The following is a 23,394-nucleotide window of genomic DNA, read 5'->3' on the forward strand; positions in this document are numbered from 1 at the left end:
ATTGAACTCTAATCCAAGTGCAACTGGGGAAATCAGGTCCTTATATGATCCTACGTCCAACAACCAATTTACATATGGACTACACTCATTTTCCTAAAACGCCTACCTTTAAAGTTGTGATTAATGTGAACCTCAAGAAATATAATATGAAAATCAGCCAAATCAAGCATCTAGGCTAGAAACTCACCAGGACTCTACCAAAGCACCTTGGAAAAGACAACAGTGAGGCAGATTTCTATGTCTGGCTCCGTTTCAGGGACAAATCACTAAGAGGCACTGAAGCCTAAAGAGGACATAAAAACTTAAATCTCCTCCTGAATCTGAAATTCCCATTTCCAGCATTGACTGGAGTGACCTGCCAGTGCTCTAGAACGAACATGTGAGCTTTGCAACTAGCTTTATGAGAGTACTTCCAGTAAACTGTGATGGATTAACACTAGGCATGCATGTAGAATTCTTATTTCCAGTAATGAGACTGGAATTTCTGCTCTCCATCTTTTATGGGTTGCTGGAACGATGGGCCAGATCTGGGACCGCGCAGTCACACTGGGTAAGGCATTTGAGCCAAAATGACCTCTGGGGAAACCCTGCAGAGAAGGGGGCGGGGCGGGGCGGGGCAGGGTGACTCACCTCCAACGCCTTCATGCTGATGATCTCCACCCCGCACTTCTGGCCTCGTTCCAACAGACTGCTGCCGAAGGAGTCCATGAGAACTATGGTTTTAAGGCCTGGTATTAACTTATTCTCCACACCGTCTAATAAGAGGTTGGCCTTCTCTGGCTTGTCCACAAAAACCAGAGAGAGTTCGGCTGGAAGTGAAGAGACACAATGAGGAATCAGCTCTGGGATATTCTGAGCCTGACTATAGCATCTGACACTGGGTTAAATACCACATTCTTTGAATAGCAGGGCAGAGGTACATTTAAATAGAAAACCCCTATCAAGCTAAGTATCAGCAAATGTAGTCACTGGATTGAACCAATAACCAGCCAACGTGCCCCCAGAGGCCACCGACGTACCTTTGTTGATTATGTAGGTGATTGCTTCAGTTCCTAGGGTATCATAGAGGGGAATGATCACCATCGAATAAGCAAAGCATCCCTGTTCAATGATCACCCACTAAAGAAAAAGCAAAGGTTGGGGTGAGACAATGAAATGTCATCATGGGACCACTCTGGGGAGAACAATCCTCTAGAGATTCAAGGAGGAAACACTGGATGTAGTAGAACTAACGTGTGTGTCTCCTACTATGTGCCAGGCACCCGAGGGATTCCTAATGAGGACAAAACACTTGTCCGCTTCTTAAAAGGAAAGTGCAATTTGCCTGAAGATTTGAGGCAAATATGTGAAAAGAGAATTAACGATCAAGAGTGACGGGCTCCGAGGCGAGGGAGCCCGCGGTGGGCCTCCGAGGTGTGGGAAGTAACCAAGCTTGTCCTTTGCAAGAGCAGCACAGTCTGGACAGATAGAGAGAAGGGTGAGGGGACCCCAGGAGTGGGGACTGTGTGGTCAAAAATGGGGAGGGGGCCCGCGAGCCACGAGGCTGGCAGGGACGGTCCAGCAGGGAGGTAGGGACCAGCTAGTCTGGCGCGGAGGACTGGAGCAGGTTTGAGGCCACGGAGGAGCTTGGTTCTACACCCCAGGTGAGGCGCAGCACTGGGGCTTCTTGGCCAAACAGTGACTGGGGGCCTGAGGAAGAGCGATCTGGCCACAGTGGGCAGCAGAGCCTGGGACCAGGGGAAGGGGGACACACTGTCTACTGGGAAAATTGTCCTGGCAAAGCCTCCCCAGAAAAGTAAGGAAGCAATGAAGTGATACAGTCACTGGTCATCTTGCCTCTAAACCCATCAGCCCCATGGCAACCAATCCAGCCACCAGGCAGATGTGGCCAGGTCACTCTTTTGCTTTTAATCCTCAGCAGTGCCCATTTTCTCCAGCCACAGTTCTTGATCTTCTGCAGAATGCATGGAGCAGAGAAGGGCAGGGTGAGCGTGGGGAGGGAGCATCATTGGCTCACATTCCCCCGTCTGGAACTGTCTTCTCTCTCTCTCATCCTGCCCCTCCATACTCCCCCTAGGAAAACACTTCATCCCCACACAGACACACTGCTCAAGGCAAATGTGTAGTTGTTTCTGATATTCCCTTGGCTTCCCCACCTTCACGGCCTTCTGGACTCCACCTGGATACCACCTCCAGGAAGTCCTCCTTGACTGAGCTCCCAGAATCCTTTTGCCTTGTGTCCACACATTACAGAGAAAACAAAGGCTTATGGGGCTGTCTTTATAGTACCTTACAAAGAGGAGCCAAGTCACAGCTGTCCTTTGGTGCCTGGCAGTGCCTGGCGTATAGGAGGCACTCAACAAACATTTGGTGAAGTAACCAATAAAGGCGGGAAGAAGCCCACTCTGTGAAGGAATGTGTGTCCTAGTCATAGACTCACTATAAAATTCCACTGAAGCAAAAATTCTGGGTGTGTTCATTCAAACGGGTTTCACTTCAAATGAAAGAAACGAAATTCACGAGCCTGGTCCAGACCAGCTGTGAAAAATGCTTTCTCTCCCTCAGCACTACATAAAGCGCTAAGAAACCACTCTCACTTATAAAGCACTCAGTAGCACAGGGATTGAGCCAGCATGTCTTCCAGCCCCAAGTAGGTCGAAGAATCAATTCAATTTCTTCAACTCAGGGCTTGACTTTTTCTAAGCCAGCTATGCCACTGATTTGTTTACTCACAGTATAAGCAATAGCTCCAGAGGGTGTCCCACTTCCATCTACTTCAGTGCGGCGGGCGGTGTGCAGCAGAGCCACGCCTGGGCTGGGGCGGCTAGTCTGCTGGCCTGAACTTCGGCCAGCTCCAGGCCAAGCACCCCCCCCCCCCCGCGTTTCTGTAACTTTGTAACCTGAGCAGAGGGAAAGCTCAGGCCTTTTAGAAAGAAAAGGTGAGAGTCTGCTAATGACAAAAATGTATCCACATTTCTCTGTCATTTATTAATGCTATTTTGCTAACCACAGAGGCAGCCCTTCAAGTGGGAAGGCTTCTGTGTTAGTTATTTGTTCTAAGAGTTTCTTTGCTTGTTTTCGTTTGCGGACTTGGGTTTTAAAAACACAGAAACCAGTGTTTTTTTTTTTTTTTTCCTACCTAAAGGCTAAGGAAGGGCCTGTTTCGGGTTTTCATCTGTGTAACTCTCTAAGGCTAACACGAAGCATGTTGTAGTAGCAATCAGACCACAGAATCTGGTCTGAAGCAGAGGCAGGTGTGAACCAACTGGCTCTCGTATAAGAGTGCTCTCCAAGCCACGCGCGGTCAGTGCCTAATGGTCAATACCTCAGGTCTGTTCTGAGCAAAGATGCCGACGAACTGATCCGGGGCAGCCTTGAAGCCCTTCTGGATCAGCCCTGAGCCCACGCACTCGGACATTTCTTCAACCTAAAATGGGGAAGAAAAAACCAGGAAGAGTGTCAGGTCCACATCAAAGGAAAAGCATACTGGTGGTACCTCAGCTGACAAGCAGCCCTGCCCAGAGGAGGAGGACAGGGGCCAACAGGTATTCCTTTAGCTCACATTTTTGTAAAGGTCAAGGTTTGACTCATCAGAACTCACCAGAAAGGAACACATCATATGGTTCCTTCTGCAAAGCAAATGAATTTTCAGCCCAGCAGCTGCAGGTCACAGATGACGTACGTTAGGGTCTAACACATTTCTACCCTATACTTCAGCTTTATAAAGTTATAAAAGCCATCCAGGGACAGAATTTTGTGTCTGTGTTCATAAATAGCAACCAAGCAGACAAAACTCGTCCTTTGCTATGAACACAGAAACAACAGGTTTGGGGGAGACCTTTAAAAACATAAGAGCAAGCTCTTATCATCAGGCTCTACAATTCCATTCTTGAGAACTTATTCTTAGGAAATAATTGTCTTAACAGGAGGTCAAAAAAAACTTTATGGACAAAGATATATATTTCAAAATTTCAAAAATCACAAGACTCTAGGGGGAAAAAGACCAATGGCTGGATGATTAAGTAAGTGGAGTATCTGCAACAATTTTAAGAGAAATAAATACAAAAATGTACACAACTGTTACAACGAAGTAAAAATAGGTAGATTCATAAAAATTAGGCTGGCCTCATCATCTCCTCATTCCTACCCCAAATGAACTAAAAAAAAAAATTTTTTTAATCTTAAAACTTGGAACGCTTTTCTTTATTCTCAGTCAGTGAATTCTCAAGAGCATACCCACACCTGCAGAAAACAGAACCACACCTATTCCTGCCCCAGAAGCCTGTTGGCTCTGGCACATAGCGCCACCCCTGCTCTGCCAATGGCCTTGAGAGTGACACTGGAGAGATGACAGCAAGAATGACATCAACATGCTTATTATTTTCACACCTCATGGACTGTTTCACAACTCCTGCTCGCCCTTAAGGGCTGGGAACCTGGGAATGCCTGCAAAGTGCACCAGGATGCTATGCGCACATTTCTATCTCTAGAAAGAAGGTCCAGGCCTTTCTTCAAAAAGCTCACAGGGGTTCCCAGCCCTAAAAGGTCAGAGTTACTGCGCTGGGGGAAAAAATGATTTAAATGTACAAATCCAATATTAATCCAATGTTAGCTTAAGTCTGCTTCTTTATCTTCACTGGCCTCTGAAATGTACAATACACCTTCCGAAATCGCAGTGATTTTCAATCTGCCCTCAAAAATCCCGCTGCAATGAACCCCATCTTCTCTCTTCCAGCCAATATAACAGAAGCAATATAGGGACATATTACTGTAGTAACTGTGGTATGAACCCCAATGGTTGGGTTGCGGTTGGGTTTTTGTTTGTTTGTTTGTTTTGTAATGCAAGTGCCTGCCTTAAGCTTTGACTGCTTTTTGATGCATCCACATCCAAGATGGCACCACGAAACAAACCCATCACCAGCCACAGACTAGATGAGGAGCCGGGCCCCTTCCCTCCCCAGGCTCCTCTGTTTAAGACATCTTGGCCGATGTTGGTGACTGACCATTTGGGCCACTTGTTCCTTCTCTTCTTGTGCTTTAAGTTCCTGCTCTTACATTTTAAATTCATCAATAAAGAGTGAGCCCGTGAAACCCTAGGCCCCCCGCTTTGAGTCCAATAAAAGCAGAACCCCAGGCCCCCTGTGAGCGCCCCCCCCCCCCACCGACCCGCGACCTCGCTGTGTGGCCCATGTGTGCTCTGTAATTTCCAGGTTCCAGAGTAAGAAATCTTTACTTTTTCAAAGTTTCCTCACAGTTATTGCTGAAGGGCGTCTTGCCGTCATAATAACCACAAGGGCGGGTCCAGCCCCAACACTGGTTACTAACAGGCTGAGAAGGCACCAAACAGTAACAGGACAAGAAGATGAAGCACATAAAAGAGCCTGTGGGGCCGGAGGACCGTCACGCAATGCTGTAACGCCAACACACGTGAACTGTTTTTACACCACTTGTGAGCATGAGCGATCTGAAAACTATTTAGGTGGAAAACTACTCCTTAGCTCTGGGAAGGCAAAATAAAAACAGAGAAATCCCTCCGCTCACCGGAGCCACAGCTCATTACTCCCACAAGCAAGGCATGCTGAGCCGTTGTCTTGTCTCTCTCTGTCTCTCTGCCTTTTGCATTTCATTGGTCCTCAGATGAGGGAGGACCAGCAGGTGTTTTTTCCAGGGGCTGGTTTTGGAGCTCCTGATGACAATCTCCTTCATGTGCACAGCCCAGAAGACACCCACCACGGCAGGGCCGGTCCCTCTGTGTTCCTGAAGCCACGGGATGCCCTGCCCTGAGAGCAGAGCACTGTTTCCTGGCCAGCTGTGCTGGAAACAAAAGGCAGCAAAGCCGACACTTCCAGCTGCGCCTGCTTGTCCCTGGGAGGCTGCTTGGACCAGGGAGCAGCAGGGGCATGAGATTTGCTGTAATTGTGATAAACATAAAAATAAACAGCAAGTCTTCCTGCTCTGCTACCTCCTGTTCACACACTACTGTTTAAACAGTTGTGGCCATGGATCCTTTGGGACCGTAAAGTGACAGGAGTGAAGATGCCCCAATCATGGTGTCCTGTGCATCTGTCCTGTAACACAGGTGTTGTCCCTGAACATCTGTGCTGCCCTGGGGTTAAAGGTCACACCAGCCCCACGCTGGCCAAGATCAGTACGATGCTCTGAAGATCCCTACACTGGACAGTGTGGACCTCACTCCTGGTCCTGGTTCTCCCACTAACCAGCTGTGACCTGGGTGAGTCCCACCCCTGCCCGAGGCCTGTTCCTCTCATCTATAAAATGAGAGGGCTACTGTATACTGGGGCATCTAAACTTGTCTAGTACCACTGAAGGCAGAGAGGAGTAATCCTGTCCCCCGAGGGTCTGGGAGAAGAGTCACCTGCTTCAAGCACATTTCTAGAATTTTATTTTAAAAACTACACTGCACTCCACAATGCACACACATCAGTTCTAAAATACTTTGAGCTGCCAGTTCAAATACTCCCCAAGTCTGTGAGAAATGTCTCCGTTTAAATGCTACACGTGTGTCCTAAAGCCCCGAGCTAGGCAGCACGCACTCTCCGGAGAAACCTTCCAGCCCCATGTTCAGTGCCCCCAAGAACTGACACAGTCAAGCACCACGGCTCGCATGAGGCATCCACAGAGCCAGGAAACTCACCTGTTTGTATGAAAGCCATTCATAGGGTTGGTCTGGTTTCCGAGAGCCTAAACATGGGCCATTATCTAAAACGAGAAAAAAACAATGAAAAAACAAAAAATGGTCTTACCATGCATAAATCTTCCTAGATTCTAATTTGTATCCTACCTCATTCCACAAAGTAACAGGGAGACTCTACTGTGGTCCTCAGATGTGAAACAACGAACTCAGAATGGAAATGCTTTCTCCCTGGGCTTTGGTCTGAGTTTGTGTTCGTTTTTCTATTTCTATTTTGTTTCTTATATGGGGCAAGAGAGGAGATCAGGCACATACAATTTTTAAGGATGCTTAATTTGTGAATTCTTCCTCAATACTGGTAAAGTATTGGTTGAGTAAGGTGTCAGCAGCTGAGTGGTAGAGATTTCGGTATGGGTTTTTAGAAGTATCCCTCAAAATTCGGAATATGAAAAGGAAAATATAGTTTTTAAGTGGCCAAATTCTGATGATTAAATGTATGAAGAATCACCTGGAATTCTAAGAATGTAGGTAAAGTCTTGATCTCAAAGAAAGAAAAAAATGGAGATTTTTCTCTTTCCTCATTAGGAAAGAAATGAGGGGAAAATAAAGGGGCATTTGTGAAAGCAAAAGTCAAGAAATACCAGGATGTGTCCTGATTCCAACCTAGGCACCAAATCAGCAGAAAGAAAGAAAACCAAGTCAGGCCTGCCGCCGCCTGTTTTTGTAAATACGGTTTTATTGGAACACAGCCCCGCTTCTCCCCTTATGTGTCTAAGGCTGTGGTTGAACAGTCGTAATGGAGACCATCTGGCCCAAAAGGCCTAACGTATTTACCATCCGGCCCTATACAGAAAGTCTGCAGACTCCCGCTCTAGGACTCCCTGGTGAACCCTCAGGGAACTGGGGAACTTAAAGAAATGTACCAAACCCAGGCCCCACCAACAAAATGTTCGACCTCACTGGACAGGGATAGGGTCTGGGCCCTAGTATTTCTGAAAAGCTCCCCAGGTAATACAAAGCTAAACCACTCAAAGAGGGAACTCTAGGCTGGCTTCTCCTGCATCATTCAACAAACTCCTAACTACCTGCTCTCGAGGCTGGGCTTTGCTCTCCTGCAAAAGCTTAATCTTGAAAATCAAAGCTTAGAGTAAAAAGGTCCTCTGGAAAAAAAAGAAGAAAAAAGTGTTCCCTAAAGCAGACCCCTTTAATCAGTACAGGTTAAGAAAAGAACTTATTTTTTCTTCAATTTTTCCAAAACATGCATGTAAGACCTTCATTTTCCAAGCAGAGAAAGTGACACAAAAAAGTTATGTGGCTTGTCTTAAGATCAGGGGAGAGTCAGAAGTGTAACAGAAGTCCCCATACTCCCAGATGACTCCTGTCCTCTGCCAACAATGGGATAAACATACATACATTTATACACACGCGTGCTCTGCACAGTGGTGAAGAATACGTAGACATCTATACGCGTACATACACTGTACGTGCTCCCATACATCCACACACTCGTGTATTTGCGTTACATGTACAGCATATAAATGTTTTCATGTGGCCTGACATCAGGCTGCTCTGCCTTGTGGATATTTACTGTCACAGACAAACCCTGACCCTGACACTAACTCTGAAGAAGTTCGCAGATTAAATAATATAGAACTAAGTTTGCCTTCCTTTGTAGTGAAGAGGCTTAATGAATCTGCTACAGGAACACTGGGGCAAACACACTGAAGTGAGCAAGCCAATTTTTACTGGATTGAAGGCTGAGAAGAAACAAAAGGTGCTTCTTGAGCACATACACATGCCACACACCGTGGGGGCCGGAGGCAGCGCCGTCCCTGACTGGGAGCGTGCGGTCCGGCCTCCAGTGGCAGGAACAGATGCTAACCACCGAAAGGTTTAATAACAAACGGCAGGTCCCAAAGACTATTTCTAGAGGGGAGTCAGGAACAAGCAAAAGACAAAGAGGCTAAACTAAAAAGAGGGACTGTGGCAGCAGCGGGTGTGGTCCCCTCCGCCGAGGGCACAGTGATGGAGCACCTGCCGTGTGCTGCTTGGAGGTGGCGGTGGGGGAGGGGTGGCTGCCCTGCCAGCCGGCAGGATGGGGCGCTGGGGGAACACCTGACACCCTTGAGGAGTGACTGCAGAAACAGGTACAGGATGCTGGGAAAAGGAGGAAACGCCTCACTTGGAGGGAGGGGATGAAAACGACAGACCAGGAAGGGTTTACAGAAAAGGTGAAACACAATATGAGTTTTACGAGATTAGTGAGACTCTATCAGCCACCCTGGATGGGGATGGGAAAGAAGAGGCTTTATGATCAGGGATAAAAAGATGCTCAGAGCCGGGGGGCTCAGAGAGAGCAGAGGCAGGGCGGCTTTGCTGAGCTCAGTGTGACCCAAGGGGCACACACAGGGAGCCCGGGAGGGAGGGGCTGGCCAGGCAGGCGGCTGTTGGATACTTGGGGTCTCCTGGGCCACCGTCAGGGATGGAGTGCAGTCCAGTGAGTTGGCACACCGCAGGTGTCTCTGACGGAAAATCACTTGCTTTGAATGTCAGTGTTTATTTTTCAAAATATGGGTCAAGTGAAGTTGAGAAATGTTGGATTGGGTCCAATTAAACAGGTCTCTCTACTGCAGGAAACATCAGAGACTGCACTGAGCGAATGGACGTGTGACTCCATTAAACAACTACCTGACCACAGAAGCCCCTTTGCTGGGGGGACACCCAGAGGGACTTCCGTGCTGTGCGCCTCAATCTGGAGAAGTTATGACAGGAGACAGAGAGCCGGGACCCACACTGAGTAGGTGAAAACTGAGCAAATGTGGCTTTCTGAAGAAAGAACCCTCTTTTTGAATGCAGAACATTCAGCATCAGGCACACAAACTCAGCCAAATGCTTACTTGACACCCGTATACCCCTCTGGAAACCTTCGTATAGTGTTGTGACATCATCGTAGAAATACACCAAGGGCTCATCGCTGTCCAGAAATGCGGATCTCCGGGCACCGTCACTACCCTACAGAAGAGCAGAGACAGATAGACAGCAAGTTAGAAGCAAGTATCAAAAATAAAAAGCCTAATGTGTGTGTGCTCTCAATCCCTCGGGGACCCGGAGTAGCTGCTCAGAGAGCATGTGAATGAACTGAAGGGTGCAATGGGCTGGCACCTAATATAAATCATTCGCCTGGAGACCAGTGCAGGCCGCAGAGAAGCAAGGCTGAGCCCCAGTGTTCGTCCAGCATCCCTGGGAAAAGGAAACGACGGAGGGAGAAAGAAAAGAGGCTCGCAGACCTATAAGCACTGGTCCCCACCAGACAAGGATGGAGAGTCTGAGGACTGGAAACCCCTCCACTCCACCCCCCCACGCGCTGGGACGATTCTCAGACAGCAGCCATCGGCAGCACAGAGGACCGATTTTGTCAGGTCAGTGGAAATGACACACCGTCCAGTACCTAAATTAAAAAAAAAGCACTGCTTGCTTGTGGTTTGCCATAGACTCCATGTCCTAAATTGTAACTCTCTGCTGTTCCCAAATAAACCCAGTTAAAAAAAAATAAAGGCACAATTTAAGTTACAGGTGAAACACTGGGTGGAAGGTCACACTGTCACTTAATTATAAGGCATACTCTGTAATTTCATGAGAGGAGCTGAAGGAAATGCGGGTGGACCTGCGTTTTGAAATTTGTTGCTCTATGAAATGATCACGTGTGCCTATAAAGAATCATTTTTGATGTGAGTATGTGTTACCATTCTTCTTGAATGAAAATGCTACGCACAAGCACTGGGTATCAGCAACCTGAGTGACACCTACAAAGGGGAGGGGCTGCACAGCATAGCAATGGGAGCTCGGATGTCCGTGTCTGCTACGAGCCTGAGCCATCCTGAAGGCAGGGCACTGAGTTACTGGGTTATTTGAGTGCCTACAGCTACTTCTGGGAACACCTACTTATATGAAAAAATACTTTACATTTGGCCTTTCTGGACTTCTGACATAACCTAAAGATCGGGAGTGGGGGTGGGGGTTTGCTCAAGAAACAGGGCGCACTCTGCAGACAACCCCCAGGGAATGTGCGGGAAATGGGCCAGTGAGGGTGAGTCAGGGAGGATTACGGGTCTTTTGCTTCCTCTTTAACGTGGTGATACAGTTTTCCAAGTTTAAAAAAATAGAAGATCGTGAGTCAAACACACTAGAGTTAAACACGGTCACGAGGATATTCAGCGAAGTCTACACAAGCTAAGGTTCCTCTAGAGGTCAGTCTCCCCACATGGGCAGAACAGGAAATAAAAGTTCAAGTTCCCCTTGGGGGTCAGGAGGACAGGAATCCACTGATGGTTACCAACACCAGAACTCTTGCCAATATTTGCAAAAAAGGATCACTTGATGGTGAGAGTCATTTTGCATCACTCCCATATTTAAATGTAAAAGCAAATAACTACATCCTTGAGGATTTCTCGGGGATAGAGAGGCCCAAGCTTTATAAATTGTGGTCTCTTTTATCTTGATCTAGAAAAAAACGGGTATCTACGGGCCCTAAGGGTCAATGGCTCCCTCTAAGGAGAAGGACTGGGGGAGGGTGGGGAGAACAGGAAATGGGGGGGGAGGGAGGTGTTGGAGGGAGGGACGAGGGGAAGGAAGAGACAAGGAGGGGTGGGGTGGGAGAACTGAGTAACTTCTAAAGAGACTGCTGAAGACTTGGCTAGATCTCAGTGTCTAATCCACCTCTAGCGAAAGTAGCAGTTGGTAGAACCACAGTCCTTGGGGGTAAAAATGATGTTTTGGTTTTTTTTTCCTCTTTCCAATATCCTCCATATGAAATATCCTCCACATGGAATATACACTTAGATTTTACATGCATCTTACCTGCCCAGACCACCATCAGCTGCAGCTGTTATGAACAGGCACAAAGCGACTTTTCCATCCAGTGACCTAGAGAGGCTCTCTGGCCATCGCCCCCCAACCCAGCAACACTAGATCACCGGTAGAGCACACTAGAACCTTTATTAAAGACCAGCCGATAGGTGATGCTCCCAACCATATATATATATTTTTTTAATGATAATGAACGGGATATTTTAAAGGGACCTAGACTCCTCCATTATGCTGACATAAATGTCACAGGGTAACCATGAACCCTCAGGTTTACTATTCATGCTCGCCATTGAAGCAGCCAACTTCCCGAGATCCTTTACACCCAATGAATGATGGCAGGGCAGATGCATCCATTACGATGGGTGCCACGTGCTGTCATCTGAGCGCAAGAGAGATGGAAAGAAGTGAGTATTTACTGAGCACCTGCTGCAGACCAGCCACTTCGCAGAGGAGAAAACAGATGCTGGAGAGGCCTTCCCGGCCCAGTCCACGTCTAAAATGCAGCGGAGCAAGCTTCAAACTTGCCCACGCACCGTTCATCTCCATCTGGGAGGAGACAGGCCCAGATCGCCGGTGGCCAACTGGGGGTCTGGTTCTCCAATGTTCTCCTGTGTTCCTCGGGAGGTTTTTCCTGTCACCTCCCAGATGGCCCTCCAGTTTCCAGCTTCCTGAACCCTCCTGTCCTGATGGGAGGATCTGCTAAGGGGTGGGGAGGCTGAAACAGTACTGAGTGAATGGGTTCTGTGCGGCCAAACATATGTCCACTTCACCCCCAGAGGAAGCCAGCCAACCACACGAAGGAAAGAGCTCCTGCCCACCTCCACAGAGGCGGAGAGAGTTAAGAGTCACAGAATCCAAACCCCAACAGACACACACTCTCCGGCAGACAAGCTTCCCAGAGCATCCTGCCTGCCTGCAGTTTAGTCCGGGTGAGGTGTTGCTCACCATCCAAGGAAACAAGTCCCCGTTTCTTACCCTCAGTGGGCCTTTCAGGCGTGAAGGAGGGGTTTTGTCAAGAGGCTCAGAAGGCCACCAAGTGCCACCTTCCATCTGACAGGAGTGGGCCATGCTCGGGGGGGGGGAGGCTAATTTTAAACTTCAATAAATATTACAGCGCATATTTCCATCATATATGTGTACACATGTTCATTCCTTGCTTCATGAAGCCAGAGGGCATCATTTGTACAAAATCAAGCTGTGTTTTCAGACCTGTTTTACTGTATTCCCAGAGTAACTGAAGCTTTTCTTCCTGGTTGAAGGGAAGCCAGAAATAAATTAAAAAATTCTTTTTCTAAAACAATCACCTTTCTTTTTTTGAATCCCTAAAGGTGGCTCCTTAGTACGCCTGTGGCCTGGTCCTGGCACAAAGATCAGACTCAGTGCCTCCAGTCCTCTGGGCACCTGCCCCTCACCTTGCAGCTCACCCCACCCTCACCCGCCGCTGCCCAGCTCCCAGCGCCGATGCTGCTACCACCTCATTCAAATCACAGTCACTCCCAAGCTAGCAGACAAGTCTCACCACAGTTAAGTGTCCCCTATTGTGAGTTTACTTGAGAAGTAAGTTAGCAAGGGTTTTCATAGTTTGTTATTAAGAAGCCCGTTAAGTTTTAGAAAAGGTGCCAAAATGACGTACGAGTATGAAAACACTCCTAGACTTTAACATTCCTCAACACAAACACCCCCTCCAGATACATTCTCTCCATCCCTCCAACCGGTGTGCGGGACCCGGACTCTGTTTCCTGCCTCACCTGTCCCTTTTCCCCTTCCATTACCAGTAGAGCCTTCAGACTCATCTGCCTGCAAATCCATTTTCAGACACTCTGGAACTCAGTGCCTCGTTATGTACACACTAACTGCACGATATAACTCACCCCTGCGGGCTCAGCTGTGCTCTTGAGTATAAAATGCGGAGGTCAGAAGAAAACTAACATTTACTGAATACTCCTGGCAGGCCAAGCAGATGCTGCCCGCATCTATGCAGCCGAAGGTGCCCCACCTCTGTTCTCTGGATGAGGAATCTGAAGGTCAGACTGGGTGAGCCTGCCCGAGGCCTCCTGGTCCAAGCAGAGATGCCAGGCCCAGCCTCGGCCACATCTCCCTGCCTCTCTGGTTCCTTCTGGCTCTAACATGCTCTCCCACGTCCTGAAACGGCACCTACCATGGTCTGGGCCCTGCCCAATCACAAAGGGTTTCTAGTCACTCCAGCGAAGATCACCTTCACTGGGGGGACTCAGGGATCTCAAATCCAGAGAAGAGGCTGAGAACAGCTGAAACCAGAAAACTTGCACATCACTTGTGAAAGAAATTTTTAAAAACCCAGATATACACACAAAAACGTGCTTTCATCCCCGCTCAAAGTTATGCAGCAACAGCAGAGAGACGCTGTGGAAGACAGAACTCTTCCTGGACACGCACGACTGCAGGCTGGCGAGCTGCACCTGCAGGCAGAGGGACACAGCTCTCTAAGTAGGGTCCTGATCAAACCAGGCTCAGAAATATGAGAGGCTTTTGGGATTTCGTTGCCACCTCCAGCTTCTCTGCCCCATTGTGTAGCTTATGTCTGTGTCACCCTTCCTGCGCAGGTCTGTGGCATGCTGATTTATATCCTCTTTAAGACGCTGATTTATAAAAGCAAATTGTAGAAGCTCTAATTTATCCTAAGAACCTCTGTGCTGCTGCTTGGAAAAAAAGAAAAAAAGGGTAACTAGGAAATAGCCAGTGTGGGTAGTGATGAGACGCAGCCAAACCAAAAAGGGCAGATTCTTCTCATTTTGACAGCTGTGTAAAGTTTATGGGAAGAGGAGGGAGGAAAAACTGCACATGTGAAACGGGAGGGGGTGTGAGAGTGGGTCTGGCAAGTGGTGCTTACTTGTCCTCAAAGTAGGAACAAAGCAACGATATTTTATTTTGGTGATCAGGCCCCTACAACAGCACCAGATATACACACTCTTGATTAATATTTAATGAAATTAATTAAGTTCCTCTTTCTGCTCAGAAGTCCATATGATGATGCTAGCATTACAAAAGCTTTGTAATTAATGAGTGTCATAACGCCAAAGTTAAATCTTAAACTCAATATTTTCGGTTCTTTCTTGGGAGTACAAAGCAAATTCTGTATCTCTTCCTAAGACCTACAAATTCTGAAAATCAGAGCTAACTCTATTTGTGTAAGCAAAGAGAAAAATCAGGCAAGCAGAATTCAAGATTTTAATTTTCTTTCGGTTTATCCGCAGTTTTAACTTATTTTACAGAAAACATTTATCATTATTTTAATAAGGCTCAACGACTTTATGCTAAGCTGGAGCTTAAAAACCACAGCGCAAGTGCCTCCACAACTTTTCATACAGTAAGAATCTGGCTTTTTTTTTTTTTAACAGTTGCTGCTAAATTATAAATATCTTAAATCTGCACTTGTCAGTATTCTTTCCACAGTGATGGCAGTGCTACTATGAGACACCAGGTCCTCTGCCAGAAGAGAAAGGATGCCAGAAACCCCACACATCTCCATGAGAAAAATTAAACTCTACTCATGACTGGTGCATGACTAGCTGTTGTGAAGTACTAAGTTTACCTTCTAGCCAGAAATCAAGTACAAAGCCAACTTTTCCTTTCCTTTCTATTTTTACATTTTGGCATGAAATAGACAGACATACCTTTCACATATTTTAAGAGTTTCATATTAATGAATCCAAGGAGTTGCCTGAAACGAAACAAAGAACTGAACCCTATAAATAACGGAAAGGTATTCAGCAGGTCAGGGCTTTATCTGGAAGGACACACTCTCCTCCTCGTGGCTACCAGACGGGGAGAGGGGGAACCTTTCACTGCTAAGTCTAAAAGCAGTAATGAGGTGAATCTAAGTTTCACAACATTCTCCTTTTGCAAGTAGTAAGTACTGAGAGTGAATTCTGACTTGGGTAGGGGAAGCAAGAAACTACAAAGCAGAGAGCAGGTGAGGGGTCAAAGCACCAGTCAACACCCGGTTGCTTCATCTTTTTGACTTATCTTAAAAGGAGATTCCAGAGGGAAGGAAGGTGGAGTGGGAGGGAGTCTTGAGCAAGAATTTTTCTGGAAGGACCTTCACATTTCCACATCATCCCAGCCCGTAGGCCCTAATTATGGAACATCACTCGCTGGTTTGACTTTTACAACGATGAGAGCACGACCTTTCTTTTGCCCACGTTAGACACAACCACGCACGGCACCCAGCTCGACCTCACAGGCCTGCTGGGCGCCCTCCTTTCCTCATACCTGTCCTAAACTCTGCGGCCACGTCATCTGGCAGCTTCCTGGTCTAGCCTCATCCTGTCAGAAACCCCTGAGTCCCTTTCAACCAAGTACCAGACAACCACAGGTGAAATCTTTCCCTGACACTGGACAGCCTTCCTCTCTTCTCCACTGGGACCCTGGGCCTGAGGGTGGGGCCTCCGTGCCTGTCCTTTCCCCTCTCGGGATCCTCTGGGCACAGCGCAGAGCCCAGAGCAGCGCAGAAGCCCCATGTGATTTCGGGAACAAGCCTCTCCTGTGTGACATGTGTAGACACCCAACCAGCACCACCCTGTGAGACCCTCTGCCCTATATTTTGGCCTTTTCCATTTCTTGTCACTGCTGAAATTCTGTTAGGTGAGCACATTTCAGTCTACAAAGCGCAAACGAATATGTGCCTGTGATTGTGACTGTGACTGTCATCGCCTTCAGTGGGGCCCGTAAACCGGGGAGAGGGAGGCAGGGGACCCCGCGGGCAGCCAGGCTCCACTTACCGCCACCTCCACCGACTGCATCGCCAGGTCGCATGGCGGCTTCAGGGCCCGGGGCCGCGTGGCGTACCAGAAGGTGGTGAGTGCTGCGAAAGCCCCGAAGCCCATGAGCGTGTTGGTGGGAAGGGTGCGCACGTACTGCCGGAAGTCAACCAGCTCTGGCATCCGAAAGTATCGGAACAACTCATGGGCCTGCATCGTCCTGGGCTGGGGTTGGCAGTGTCCTAGGCTGAAGTCTGTCGGAGAGAAAAATGTGATGTTTATTCCAGGGCGGCTGGGTGCGGCTCCAGACTCCTCAAGGCCGACCACCTAACTCGAAGGCTGGCTGACCGATCAAGGCATGAAAGCCACAGTCTGACTGTCCAGGTCTTTTCCTGGCTGTCAGGATTTCACTTTTCTAAAAACATCTTAGGCATTCACTTCACTTCTATCATCTTCTGTAAGGTTTTCATTAACCACATTAAAAAGATTCACTTACTCAGAATTCTTGCCAAAAAATGTTCAAATAAGGGGTGTAAGTTACCATTTACTTGCCCAGTTTTCTCTCTCTGTTCTTTTACACATAATCAAATGCACCAAACCCTCATTACCATAGCCGACGGGGAGAAGAACAGAGGGGCATAAACTAGCCCCAACTACCTGTGGGCCATTTCTTCACACAAAGCTCAGCACAAGCTCCCAGGCTGGTGAAACAGACCAGACTGAACTTCACAAGGCCTCTCACCTTCCCCACATGCTTTGTACCATAAAAGCAGCCATACCCACACAGGGGAAACTGCAGTTGGCTATTCCGATATGACAGTGTCTTTTATATTCCTCAAGCTATCACAGCTAAAATAAACAATAATCTGGTGCACATAAATATCTACAGATACTTATCAAGCAACTATCTAGAGAGAGATGGCAGCATAGTATTGGAAAGTATAAACGGTATTTAAGATCCTGGATTCTGTCTCCCTAGCGTATGAGCTGTATGATTTGGGACTAATCCACCTGACCTCTCGGTGCCTCCATTCACAAATGGAAATGAAAACAGCACCTATCTCGGAGAGCTTTCTTAAGGACTACAGGGTTCATACAAAGAGCTCAGAAGGGTGCAAGGCCTCAGCACGTGCTCAGTCAACACTGGGCATTACGACTGCTTCCTCTACCGATATTGTGATTAGTCCTGTGCGAAGAACAGTAAGAGGCAGAGGTAATAAAAAACGACACTTAACTAACTACAAGGAGTTTACGAACAAAACTACAAGGCCAAAACACACAGAAGAAAATCAGAAGGACAGCTCCACATATATTAAAGCCTCAAACTGAATATTACAGATTTATAGATACATCAACATAAAACACTAACGTGCAATACAGATAACAAATAAGAACAATTCTAATTAAAAATTAATGAATGGGGGGAGGGTACAGCTCAAGTGGTAGAGCGCATGCTCAGCATACATGAGGTCCTGGGTTCAATCCCCAGTACCTCCTCTAAAAATAAATAAACCAGTGAACCTAATTACCTACCCCCAACCCCCCCAAAAAAGAAAAAAAAAATCTGCTCTAAAGTGTGTCTGGTAACACAGGGAAGGAAACCATAGTAAATGATCTGAAAGACTTTTCTTGAAAATTCCCCAGCAATGCAACAAGTGTTAACCTCTTAACCATAAAGTCGGACGGTATTTTTGAGCTACTTATTGTGTGTTCTTTTAAATAGCTAGGTCCCAAGACTGAAAATAATTTTCTTCTCTTTTCAAATGTAGAAATTCTCTTCAAATTTAAATCTATATTGTTGTGTGTGTATATATGTGTGTGTGTGTATATATATATTTCTTTTTTAACAGGGTTGCAGAATATCAGGCCATCAGTACTCGAAGAGCCAACACAACGCAATCTCATGTCACATATTCACACAATATACACACACTCACACGCACATACATAGAAAATTTCAAGGTTTTACATAACAAGAGAGAAGGAGCAGATAAGCGCATTTCTTCAGGTCATAACTGTGGAGAGAAAGCACCAGCCCTCACAAAACCACTCACCATCTGTGCCACCAACAGCTGACTGCTGGGTGACACCCAAATGCAGAAACAGACCAGGCGGCAGGGTGGGAGCAGGGGCGGGGCATGGGGTGGAAAGGCTCAGCCGATGTTACCCGGCCTGCCAAGGTCTCTCAGGGCATTCGTCACATGCCCAGTCCTGTGCTGCTGCCCACTAGGCTAAAGGTAACTCGCAGACAAAATCCATGCTTGACATCCCAGGAGAACAGACGGTGGAGGATGGGCCAATGAGAAGCTGGGAGCAGTCACCCCACTGCTCCATCCATGGGCAGAGACAGGCATCAGTTAGTGTCACTGCTTGTGCCAGTTCTGAAAACAGACACTGTTTTCTTTCTGCTCAGCTTCCCAATAAGAAGAGACAATGGGCATATTTTTAAAAACCACTGAAATGAATGATCAGATGTTGGGGGGTTATATCGAACTGACACAAGACAGGCCAAGAACAGAACAGACTGTCAGTAGTACACTGACAGCAGATTTCTTCTAGATGAATTGATAGCTCAAACTGAGCCACTCCAGCCATTCAACAAATCTGAGCACCTAGTGGGTGCTGAGCACTGTGCTAGGAGCTGGGAAGACAGTACCAATGACCTGGTCCAGGCTCTCCAAGGGCTAACTGGCTAGTGGGGAAGACACAAAATTAAACAAGCATTGTCTGTCAGCAAGGTGGGTAAATGTTACCACCATCAAGATCCCGAGATCAGGGTGGACTCTCCGAGGAAGCGAAGGGAAGGGGTGTTTACACCAAGACTTGGTAAGCAGACAAATCAAGCCCAGGTTCTCCTGGCACCGAGCAGTCAGATTTCGTAAACAATATTGCAACTGTACGAATGCACAGAAAACTTATACATATAATGTGCACACCTGCCTTTCCCTCCAGTCATTTCCATCTTCTGGCTGTCTTCATCACCCACCAGCATTTCAAGTCTGAATGGGAGTTACCATTATATTACACACATACCCCTGACCTTCCCTCTTCTCTCCCAGAAGTCCCCGAAGTCATTTCCATAAAACCTAGACCGTGTGAATTTATAGGTGCTGTTCAACAGAATCATATCTCGGGGGGAGTGTACAGCTCAGTGGTGAGCACATGCTTAGCATGCACAAGGTCCAGGGTTCAATCCCCAGTACCTCCAGTAAAAAAATAATAATAAATAAACCTAATTACTTCTTCCTCCCCTCAAAAAAGAATCATATCCCTATGTGGAAATATTCAGTCATTCCCCCACAAACACAGTCACAAACAGGTGATTAATTTTTTTAATCTTAAGCATCAGCAGTAGCCAAGCTACAAGTAGACAGCTTTATACTAAGAAACAAGTCTATCTCTAGAAATAAGTCTAGGAAAGAAAACTTACAAAAAAACCCCCAGAAAATTACTGATTTTGTAGCACTCATGCAAGAACATTTTATTAGGTACTAATCTGTAAAGCTAAGGGTTTAAATCCAGCTAAATCCTCATCTTCAGTGGATGGTAATGATAAGCTACAGCAGTTTAATTCATGCCTCTTAGCTGGCAGCCAGGTAACAAACTACAAATCCATTTCACCAAACAAACTGGACAGTGCTGTACATAGGAAAGCCACAGGCCACACAATGAACAAAGGCAATACCTCATTTAAAGCCACGTGAATTCACAACTCTTAAATGTGAACAGGGAGTGTTACAAATCTGTTACCTCCTATTTAACTGCTATCAAGTTAAAGGCACTTAGGCTATTTAGAAATGGAAGCAGACCTATATTCAAAGAAAAGTAGCCACAATAAATAGCCTTTAAATGCTGTAGGTGAAGACAACACGAGGCCTTAAGACAGTCCCAGCAGGTCTCTAAGAACTATCAAGACACATGAACTTGCCAACGAATGGTTAAAACCCACACAGATTTTATTCTTGTTGCAATGGTGCTCTAGTTGGAATATTTTTTTCTAATTCTTTCAAAAGCAAATTTCCGTATCATCATCTCAGGACGTATTTATGGCCCAGGCATATAATCATGCTGCTGTTTGCTAAGAACATGATTCAGTCGGCTTAAAGGCTTAAGCAGCCAGTATTTCTTGAACACACAGGACTACCGGCCACCAGCTCTCCTCCCCCACGGCTATTCCCACACCTAAGGAAGGTAAGCTCGCTCAGCTGAGTCTTTTGAATTTCCTGCAGAGCTAGAGGCTACAACCACAGGATGACGGGGAACATAACAATGGTTGGGGAAATGTGGCAGGAACCCAACGCAAAGCACCAGAGCAGAGGATGCCTTTAATTAGACCTGGGTGGAAATAGACGGACAGGGCAGGGGAATAGAAACCAGACTGCGTGACTGTTGGAGGGCAGAAACTCTCAAACCCGTCTGCCCAAACTTTGGGAAGAACAGCTAAACAACACAATTAGCATCAAGTGTGGTGTTTGGAAAGGCTTTCACGTCGTATGTCTTAACTGAGTATCACAATATAAAATTTGATGACAAAGCCAAGGATGGAGACTTATAAGGCTTCCCCAGGGTCTCTTCCAAGACCAAGACACCAGCCTGACTCTCAATTCAAGCTCTTCCTCTACATGAACAATTCTTACCCTCTGTTGGGCCCCTGACTCTCCACTAACAATATCCACGTACTTCTCTGCTCTTGGGGCTCACAAGTCCCCTTCAGGCCACACCCCAGGTCAGGAAGTGTGAGGGCAGGAGGCTTCTCCAGGCCCCTTTAGCACTGGTACTCACAGGATGATGAGAGCTGGGCGTCTGAAACCCATTTAACTCTCCATACCTGACATACCTGCTGGCATTATCCCATCACCCTGGCCTCCGAACATGGGGGTTCAAGGCCCACCGTACACAAAGCTTCACCTCTTACCACTCTCTTCGCACCAGGAAAAAAGTGGCTCGGGGCCAGAGGTGACTCACAAGGGCATCATTCTCTAAGGACACACACACACACACACACACACGCAGCTCCTGCAATTCTGCAAATGGATACTTACATTAGCATTTTATTCTCTTCGTGTCATTAGAAACCAAAAAATAAACAAACAAACAAAAAACAGATGAGCTGGATGTTTCTCTCCTTCTAAAGTTCCTCAAGCTTTCATCCAGCTGAATAATAGTGGTTTGGTAGACTACTCCACCAGGAATGCAGCCCTTAAACAAACCCACATAAACAGCACCCTTGCCCAAGCAGCAGCAAATGAAGAAACCCTGACATCGCTCCTTAAAGCAGCTGGCCAAGCTGGCAAGATGATGCCATTCCTTGCCCCACCTCCTCTCCCTGTACAATAGCCTATTTACAGAGGCCTGAAAGCTCCCTCTTTGTCTGGCACTAGCGGGGCAGAGCTCAGCCTCGGGAAGGAACAAGAGCGCAGCAGCCAGGCCGTGCGCTGTTCTTTCAACGGGCCTCTCCAGACCCGCTGGATTCGTGCTCCTTAACCCTGGCTGGCAAATTACCTAAAGCTAGATTTGCTTAAACCATCCCCTCTGGAACCAAAAGAGCAGCCAGGCTCTCCCTAGAGAGAGGGAGGTACAGAAGCTCTCCAGAGGTGCCAGAGTCCACCAGTTGGAAGGGAAAGCAGAGGTTGCTGTCCCAAGCCCAGCCCACACGGGAGTTCCTGACCAAGGTCCCCGCCCTGGGGTCATCTCCTCACCCCGGGCCTGAGGACAAGGACCACTTGGGCCCGTTCGGGACCCCAGGCACAAGGAGCAAGTAATCCCACAGGAAGCTGTCCCCATCCACGGCCTCGGGGCTTTCCTTCCCAGCCAAGCACAGTAAACCCTAAACCCACCTACTTTTCATCAAAGTGATTCTGTGCATCACCAATTCAATTTCCAAGAAGACTTTAAAAGGAGAAAGGGAGCAGAGATGCTCCGTTTTGGGAAAACGGATTTGTTGAAATAGTCAAGACCAGCTGACTAATTCTACATTCAACCCCTCCCTGCCCTTCTTCTAAAGTCGTCCGAGAAAGAGAGGGACACACTGCCTTCCCAGGTAAGGATCAAGCTAGTTTTAATGAGTAAGATCAGGGCCAGGCCTTACCTGCCCCTCTCGGCTACAGGCCACAACCAGCACATACGCCCCAAATAGAGAGATTCCAAATATAATGGGTCCAACTGGAACAGACAAAACTTTTCGGGATTAGAAGAAATGGTCACATGTCTACTTATAACAGTTTCCATATTCATCGAGCTACATATATATTTAAGTCACACAACACTACCCATTACTTTAGAAATATTTGCTGTTTTTCTATTCACATTTCATTAATATTTTATTCAAAATCTTTGAACATGCTTCTTCCAACAGGGTCTCTGGAAATCTCCAAAGCCACTTTTTGAGGACTGACATTTTTCTGGGGCGTATCTTCACATTTCCCTCTTCCATTTAAGCTGGTTAAGTGGAAGCTTTTTTTGAAGTCCCATCAGCAGCTACCACCGCAGAAATTCTCCCAAGTCACAGGAACACATTTGGATAATGTTAGGACAGTTTAAAAAAATCTGCCCTATGGGTCCATATACATATAACTAAACCACAAACCTCACTTTTTAAATGGATGTTTAAAAGCTTTATACAATAGTATCCAAAGCTCGCCTCTGTAAAGTCCAACCCCCAGAAGTAATTCACTCAGCCAGTGTTCAATTTCTTAGCCTTAGAGAAAATAAATTCAGTTAGTGGATTTTTACAAGGACCCAAGACTTGGACTGGCAGGGGTGGATTCAAGACAACGTGCCCTCTCAACTGATGTTCAAAATAAAGTGACTGAGAGAGCACTTTGTTGGTAAGACTCTAATATGAGGACTGAGAGTTTGGGGAAACCCTCATCTTCCACTGGGTATGTATGATTTAATATCCACACTGGATACAAACGGAAAACCTGCAGACCCCACTCATGAGGCTTGAAAGAAAACTGCACAACAAAAATGCGTACACAAAGTAGAGAAGGACGAGGTAGCAGTAACTGCAAAAGAAATGATGGATGCGCTCACATCCTCTCCGGGAGAGCTGCGTGAAGGAGCCGGGGGGTGAGCTGGGTCTCCCTTAAAGGACAATGTGTCTAAGAAAATGAGGTCTAACTTCAGGCTACGGGG

At 46.9% G+C, this 23,394-nt stretch overlaps 1 protein-coding gene across 4 annotated transcripts in view; it reads right to left on the bottom strand.

Moving 5' to 3' along the window:
• ACSL1 (acyl-CoA synthetase long chain family member 1) overlaps positions 1-23,394 on the bottom strand; it is a 54,972-nt gene that overhangs the window by 18,823 nt on the left and 12,755 nt on the right. For 2 of the 4 annotated variants that reach the window (XM_074353689.1, XM_074353686.1), the window contains exons 2-7: positions 16,279-16,511; positions 9,550-9,664; positions 6,656-6,720; positions 3,326-3,427; positions 1,020-1,119; positions 631-809 (exon numbers count right to left, since the gene is read on the bottom strand). In XM_074353689.1, the coding sequence (XP_074209790.1) occupies positions 631-809; positions 1,020-1,119; positions 3,326-3,427; positions 6,656-6,720; positions 9,550-9,664; positions 16,279-16,473 (756 nt within the window). In that variant the 5' untranslated portion in view covers positions 16,474-16,511. Of the gene's footprint in view, positions 1-630; positions 810-1,019; positions 1,120-3,325; positions 3,428-6,655; positions 6,721-9,549; positions 9,665-16,278; positions 16,512-18,311; positions 18,399-21,299; positions 21,451-23,394 lie in introns of those variants that run through there. The other 2 variants (XM_074353688.1, XM_074353687.1) reach the window with 2 other exon arrangements.

This window comes from Camelus bactrianus, chromosome 26 (genome assembly GCF_048773025.1).
Source record: "Camelus bactrianus isolate YW-2024 breed Bactrian camel chromosome 26, ASM4877302v1, whole genome shotgun sequence".
Classification (NCBI taxonomy): Eukaryota; Metazoa; Chordata; class Mammalia; order Artiodactyla; family Camelidae; genus Camelus; species Camelus bactrianus.